The 7,407-nt window shown below is 55.2% G+C and overlaps 2 protein-coding genes across 2 annotated transcripts; both read right to left on the bottom strand.

Moving 5' to 3' along the window:
* Positions 1-5,128: 5,128 nt before the first annotated feature.
* On the bottom strand, positions 5,129-6,021 carry CC1G_15818 (hypothetical protein; the record flags this gene model as incomplete). Its single annotated transcript, XM_002909980.1, has 3 exons — positions 5,129-5,183; positions 5,242-5,631; positions 5,699-6,021. The coding sequence occupies 3 exons, from the start codon at positions 6,019-6,021 to the stop codon at positions 5,129-5,131; spliced, it is 768 nt and encodes a 255-aa protein (XP_002910026.1).
* A 304-nt stretch (positions 6,022-6,325) lies between these two features.
* On the bottom strand, positions 6,326-6,778 carry CC1G_13344 (hypothetical protein; the record flags this gene model as incomplete). Its single annotated transcript, XM_001841528.1, has 1 exon — positions 6,326-6,778. One exon carries the CDS (start codon positions 6,776-6,778, stop codon positions 6,326-6,328), a length of 453 nt encoding a protein of 150 aa, XP_001841580.1.
* Between the last annotated feature and the right edge of the window lie 629 nt (positions 6,779-7,407).

The following is a 7,407-nucleotide window of genomic DNA, read 5'->3' as shown; positions in this document are numbered from 1 at the left end:
CAGGGACGATCCCTGCAAGATGTGGACGCTGCTGCGTTACTGGAGATGGAGTAGAAGGTGGGAATGAGTTTTAAGCTCACTACGACCGCAACTCTTTCCGGAAACGCGAAGACGAGTCCCTCCAGGCCCTCATGAACCGTGTGGACGACGTTTATGAAGCTCATCAAGGACCTCCGGCCTGCCGACTTCACCCTGGACAAGCTGGACAACGAGCTGACCGCTATGGCCCTCATCCGGGCGCTCCCTGAGGAGTTCAGCGCCTTCACCTCGTCGCTCCTGCTCCTGGACAAGCTCGATAGCGAGACCATCCGTCAGGCGTTCATTGCTGAAGAAGCCCAGCGCCGTCGTCGCGCAAATGAAACGCCTCCACCGCCGCTTCTCGCCCATTCCGCTTCGACCCCGCCCTCCTGCGACTTCTGTGGCATGAACAACCACGCCATCGCCACCTGCCATGCCTACAGCCGTGCCCAGGCCAACGCCAGGGACAACGTCGTCAAGCGTCGCAAGAAGCGCGGTCAGCAAGCAAAACAAGCGCAAGACTCCGCTCCCACTGATGCATCTGGCCTCCCAGGCCTCTGCAGACGTGGTTGAGTACGCCGGAAATGCAAGTACTCGTCTCCCGGATCCCAGGGATCCCTCCTCTCCGCTCCAGCTCGATGCTGACTTCGATTGGATTGCAGACACAGGCGCCACTTCTCATATGACCCCCCATCGTCACTGGGTGCGGAACTATGTCCCCTGTCGCATTCCAGTCAAGTTGGCAGACCACAGCATTGTCTATGCTGTTGGTATGGGCACAACAGTCTTCCAGCCTGTTGTAGATGGGAGGGCCTCTAGGCCGGTCGAGTTATCACGAGTTTTGCATGTACCAGAGCTTCGGAGCAATCTGCTGTCTTGTTTGTACCTTACCCGGGTCAAGGGTTTCAATATACTCATTTCGTCTTCGCAACTTCGCTTCATTCGTGCTGGTTCATGCCTATTCACCGCCTCCATCCATCCCAACAACTCTGCAACGCTCGATGGCACCACTGCAGCCTCTGTGGAAGCAGCCTCAGCCGCCTCCACTGTCCCTGTCACCCTTGAACTCCTCCATCGTCGCCTCATTCACCACAACCACGCTGATATCAAGCGTTTGCTGGACAACAAGATGGCGACTGGCATTCCTACCATCTCTACCGCGAAGCCTGACCCGGTCTGCGAGCCCTGCATCGATGGCAAGCTCCAGTCTGGCTCCTTTCCCTCCACAGGCAACCGCGCTTCCGCTCCGCTCGATCTCGTCCATTCTGACTTGCACGGCCCCAAGGAGGTCCCTACTCGCGAGGGATACCGCTACTGGATCACCTTCATCGACGACTGCACTCGTTTCCGTGTCGCTGTGCCTCTCAAGCGCAAGAGCGACGCATTCGACGCATTCCGGAGGTACAAGGCATGGGCAGAGAACCAGCTGGGCGCGAAGATCAAGTGCCTGCATGATGACAAGGGTGGGGAGTACATGTCCAACGCGTTTCGCAAGTTCACGGACGACTGCGGCATCGAGCGCCGCCATACGACGCGCAACAGGCCCCAGCAGAACGGAGATGCAGAGCGAGCGAACAGGACGATGAAACGAGGACATCAAGGCCATGCTTTCCGAGTCCAAGCTGCCTCCCTTCGTTTTGGGGTGAGAGCCCTGGCGACTCAGATCAAGATCTGGAACTGCCTGCCCACTGCTCTCACTTCCTGGCATGACGCCTTACGAAGCCTGGTACAAGCGCAAACCAGATCTCAGCATTCTCAGGGTATTCGGGTGCACGGCCTATGTGTTTGTGCAGAAGGACCAGCGCAAATCGCTCCAGCCGCACGCGCAAAAGTGCATCTTTGTGGGTTATCCGCCTGGCTACAAGGGCTGGCGCTTCTACAACCCCACCACCAAGAAGTTCGTCATCTCAGAACGAGCCATCTTCGACGAGCGCTACTTCCCTGGCCTGTCCAGAGCCTCCCCATCGACGTCCACTGTTGTACCGCCGCCTGCTGTTCCTCCCTCACCTCCGCCTGTGGTGCGAGTTCCTCTCCCTCTTGGCGATGAGGAACTGGGGGAGTGTGACGCTCCACCAGTGGCCCCTGCTGCCCCTGCACCTGCGCCTGCACCTGTGCTTGCTTCTCCTGAACCAGAGACCCCTCCTCAAACGCCGCCTCCTCCACCTCAGGCGCCACTCCCTGAACCAACTCCGCCGCCTCCTACGCCTCCCCTCGCTCAGCGTCGTGCACCACGCATCCGACGTCCCCCAGGCGAGTGGTGGAATGGTCAGAGAGCCCACACCGGCCATTCCGAGCGACGACGAAGAGGATGATGAAGACGAGGCTGCTGGATGGGTCACAATCGAGTTTGCAGGTCTTGTCTCAGGCGATCCGCGCAATTGGGTGCATGCTATGAGCGGTCCTGACGCGGACAAGTGGCGGAAGGCTGCCATCGAGGAGATACAGACCCTGCTAGCCAACGGTACTTGGACTTCGGCTGATCTGCCTCCAGGAGTCAAGGTCTTGCCCTGTGGATGGGTCTTCAAGATCAAGTTCAATCCGAACGGCACCATCGAGCGCTACAAGGCTCGTCTCGTCGCCAAGGGCTACTCCCAGCGTCCCGGCATCGACTTCACCGAGGTTTTCGCCCCCACTTACCGTCCTGCTGCGCTCCGGCTCGTCCTTGCCCTTGCTGCAGCTGAGGACATGCACCTGCGCTCTGTGGACATCTCCTCTGCGTTCACCTACGGCGATCTGGATGAGGACATCTACATGGCTCAGCCAGAGGGCTTCAACTTCGGTGCCGGCAAGGTTCTCAAGCTCAACAAGTCGCTCTATGGCCTCAAGCAAGCTGCGAGGCAATGGAACAAGAAGCTCCACACCGTCCTGGGCTCCATGGGCTTCAAGCGCCTCGAATCCGACCGATCCCCTCTACCTCTACGCCCGAGATGACGTCAAGATCATCGTTCCGGTGTACATTGACGACATCACCTTTGCCCTCCAAGTCCACTGCATCCGTTTGACAAGGTCGTTGCAGAGCTCAGCAAGCACTTCAAGCTGCGAGATCTTGGTGAGACTCGCTTCCTGCTTGGTATTGAGATCTCTAGGGACCGCGCCACTCGCTCGATCAGTCTCTCACAGCGCCAGTACATCGTCGACATGCTCAAGCGCTTCAATATGGACGCCTGCAACAAGGTGGACACTCCTCTACCCGTTGGACAGCCTCTGACGAAGGCCATGGGTCCCCAGACCCCTGCTGAAGTCGAAGAGATGCGCAATGTTCCCTACCTCGCTGCCGTCGGTTCCCTGCAGTACCTCGCCACCATGACTCGCCCAGACATCGCCCACGCCGTCAGCTACCTTGCCCGGTTCAACTCGAACCCAGGCCTCAAGCATTGGGCTGCTGTGAAGCATCTGTTCCGCTTCCTTCAGGGCACCAAGGACTACAAGCTGCGCTACTCAGGCCCTCTTCTCCCTGGCATCTTCACGGCCTACTCCGACGCATCTCATGGCGACTGCAAGGATACCGGACGCTCCAGTGGTGGGTATGTGACTGTGGTTGGTGGTGGTGCTATCAGCTGGGCTGCTAAGCTCCAGCCTGTTGTTTCGCTCTCCACATGTGAAGCGGAGTACATTCAGGCTGTTGAAAGCTGGTAAGGAGATTCTCTGGCTTCGCCACCTTCTGGGGGAGCTGGCGTACCCCATCACAACCACTCCACTCGCCTCCTGATCGACAACGCCAGCGCTGTGACAGTCAGCAAGAACCCAGAGCACCATGGACGCATGAAGCATCTCGACTTGAAGTTCTTCTGGCTCCGTGACACTGTGGAGTCTGGTGTCATTGCCCCAGTTCGCATTCCTGGCACAGAACAGGCTGCGGACATCCTGACCAAAGCCCTGCCTGTGCCCAAGGTCAAGGAGCTGCTGCGCCCTACTTGGTCTGGTGGATTCCTGAACTGCCTCAGTCATGGGGGAGTGTTAGAATTCGTGACTTTGGCACTTCCACTTGGTCGATTCCTTCCGTGTTTGGTATCATTCGAACCGTCTTTTCACGCTCTTTCGAACGGTACCCGAGGGACGGAAATCCGTCCAACGGTTACCGAGATATTACCCTTTTACATTCGTTTTGCTAATAACCCCGAAGCCAAGCTTCGTATCGCTTGGCTTCAACCTTGCATGTGTTTACGGATGTACGGAGGCCCGTCCCCCGACGTTTTACCGACCCAAAATGTCTTATATAGTCGCAGCACCACTCTGGAGTCCCCCAGTGCTTTCCCCTCACTGTTGGACTTCAGGTATGTGCTCCCTTTGAATATATTAGTGCTTTCCCCTCACTGTTGGACTTCAGTTCGCTGTTTTAACAGTATCAGCATACAGAAGCTCGGCCACTTGATAGACGTATGGTGGTATGCCGACATTGAGATACAGTGCAATTGTAAATGCTTCCAAAAAGCGCTGGGACTTCTCCAAATAATCATCGAGAGAGATAGAGCTGGTGAGGAGGGTTGAAGTGAGAGCGTTCGACCTGCGAGTTACTGGTGAGATGGAAAAGTGACGGCTCATCCCAATTGTTGCGAGTCAGCAACAGATAAAATTGCCAAATGTTCATCCCATACACTGGCGGGTATCATCGCTTGCAGTTTCTGTTGGACTGTGTTGACAGACCGAAAAGAGTGCAGCTGAATATCGTCAAGGAGGAAGGCTCGGTTCTGGACAGCTCCACAGGTTAAGGTGAAGGCTCCAGGGGCACCAACCTTCGAGGAGAACGGCTCAGACTTGGCATAGGTCGCAATGCTCTTCCGCAGGTGGGCTAGTCTCCCCCCGTACAGGTTGTGCCTGCCACTGCTGTCAATGATGGAGGAGAGTTTGCGCATGATTCTTCGACTTTCGTTAGCCTCGAAAATGCGACACTGATCAAATCACTCACTGGATTGGTGAATGCGGCCGCTGGGGGCTTGACTGTGCACTGAGTGGCTGACTGAAGCAGTTTCTTCACCATGCCCGCCTGAGCAGATGATAGTTGAGACGAGAAGGTGCCCAATTCAGTCAATTTGCCCCTGAGCTTTTTTCTTGCTATTTGGAGTGGCCAGAATCGCATGGGAACAGCAATGAGGCGCAACAGTTATTTGGTTCAACGGATCCTTCGAAAGAGTGTAGAAGCGCGACACCTCTCGTCTGCAGTGGTGCTAAGCCAAGAAAATTAGCACCCAAAGGCACATTCGCCAACATAGATTTGGAGCGTACCTTATGCCCTGCAGGCGCACGAGTGCCAACCTCAGCATTGGCTGCTGTTCGAGTCGGTGCTCCGCATCAGTGAGATACACTGCAATGAGCTGTCGCATGCGAGCCAAGCATTCTTCCGTATTCTGCAAATATTTATCTGCGGCATCATAAGCCCTGGTGTCGGGAGGGAGAGGAGTTGGAGTAAATGCCGAGGCTCGGTCCCCCAGAGTTTTCTCTAGGTGCAGAGCCATTGCACTCGAGTAGGTTACAGCAGGCATCTGAACAGGCACAGATGGACAGTTTTGGGACATTTCTGCCCTGTAGCTAATGTGAGGTTTCTTCCAGAGCTGGATGGTGTACGCCTTTTTGAAGTGGGTACGGCGGGGCCAAATCCGGAGCGTCCGGAGAGCTCTGGTTGGAGTAGTGATCGCACGTGGCGGCACTCACTCAGGACCATGACCTTCCACACTCCATGCACCGGTAAGCCAGTGATGGGTCTGAAAGGCCGAGGATGGGGCCTTCCAGCAACATGGATTGGTGCGTGCCGCTGAACGCTTTCGCTGGTTCTGAGAGGGGGAATGCGCTCTTGATGTGCTGGATAACCTCTGCGTCTGTGAGGCCATGCTTCCGCTTCGACCAGCATGCGCTCGCGGGGAAAAACGATGGCTTGGAGTACCGGACAATAGAAGAGTTGAAAGTACGCAAGGACGGCGCAGCCCAAATATGGTTGGGATGAAGGCAGCGGGTCTGTGCCATGTGAGCAAAGAAACTCGCCAATATCATCGTTGAAGCGGTAGGCATTTTGTTTGTCGACCTTCTTGAGCTTGGGTGCAGCGGGGCCGGTGCCATTTCTGAACGAGGGGTCCATACAGTGCCTAATGATGGTTTCACTGTCGGACAACACGGGGAAAGATTGATGCCCCTCTCCTGCCGTCTTGAGTTCTTGTTGGTGTGAGGCAACTTGCCGGTGATCTGGTATGGCAAGCTGCACTCTGACCTCTGCTGAGCCAGTTGTTTCCAGGAAGAGGGAGATTGCCCATGATTTTCCAGAAACCTGCCGTTTACAGCGAGGGCTTTTCTTCTGGTGCTGCCCAAAGACCGTGTACTACAGCTTGCACTCTGGGCATTGATACCGTTTCTCGGCCAGAGCAAGTCCGGGAATAGGGTAGGTGACAGTCGTGGTTAACCAGTGGGGAAGGAGCTCCTCCAGTGTGGCGAGTGGGAAGTGCTCAGCAATATGGTTGTAGGCAATTTGGCTGTCGAACATAGCCAGCTCCTTGTGGACTTTGAGGCACATGGATAACTCTTCCTTTACCACGACAGACATGTGGGAGAGGGACACGGCACACCCGAGCTCGGAGAGCCAGTATAGATCGAATGCCGCGAGCGCAGCACAGGCAGGCTGGATGGCAGGCGATCTGGGGTCTTTTTCCCTTGCATGCCGGCACAGAACTTGGACACCCTCTCGCGTGTACATGAACGATCCTTCATATGGCACTAGCTTGCCAGAGCTTTTTCCGGTCTTGTCGATAGATGGTAGAGCGCAGATCAGGTGCATAATCTTCAAGAATCTTCCCGCACTATCTGAGTCACACACTCCAATGGCCCCGATCCTCCCGTTTTAGCTTCCTGACATCTGCCTGCCGCTTCGTGCGGGTAATTTCTGTTTTGAGTCAGATAAAGCTAGTAAGATACAAGTGAAGAGTCGCTCACCTTGTGTAACACACGACCATTGCTTTCTGGAGATCATCGACGTCGACGACCCCACCCAACCATGGAACCAACCATTAGGTTCCGAACTGAACCCAATTTGGGTTCGCGACTTTATCTCCCGCCTTCGTCAAATTGGAATTCCGACATGCAACCTCTGCCGAAAGACGGGTCACCTTGCTAGCCGATGCAAGGGCAAAGGTAAACTCCAGGAGTAGTTTAACTCTAGTAGGGGGGTAATGTTACGAACATGAATGCTTACTATACTGTATTACTATACCTACCTCATTTCCACCTTATGTTTTTCATCTCAACTCATCGCCTTACTCATATTTACTGCGCATTGATGACTGCTGACTGATACTCATTAAAAACACACCAAAACCTACATACATTCCGCGGAATACGCATGTTATCCATGAGGACTACGCCTCATGGTTAACACACGTCTTCTAGTATATAAACTCTCTAGTGAAT

The sequence above is a fragment of the Coprinopsis cinerea genome, assembly GCF_000182895.1.
Source record: "Coprinopsis cinerea okayama7#130 chromosome Unknown cont3.38, whole genome shotgun sequence".
Classification (NCBI taxonomy): domain Eukaryota; kingdom Fungi; phylum Basidiomycota; class Agaricomycetes; order Agaricales; family Psathyrellaceae; genus Coprinopsis; species Coprinopsis cinerea.
This window is presented reverse-complemented; position numbering and strand designations above follow the sequence as displayed.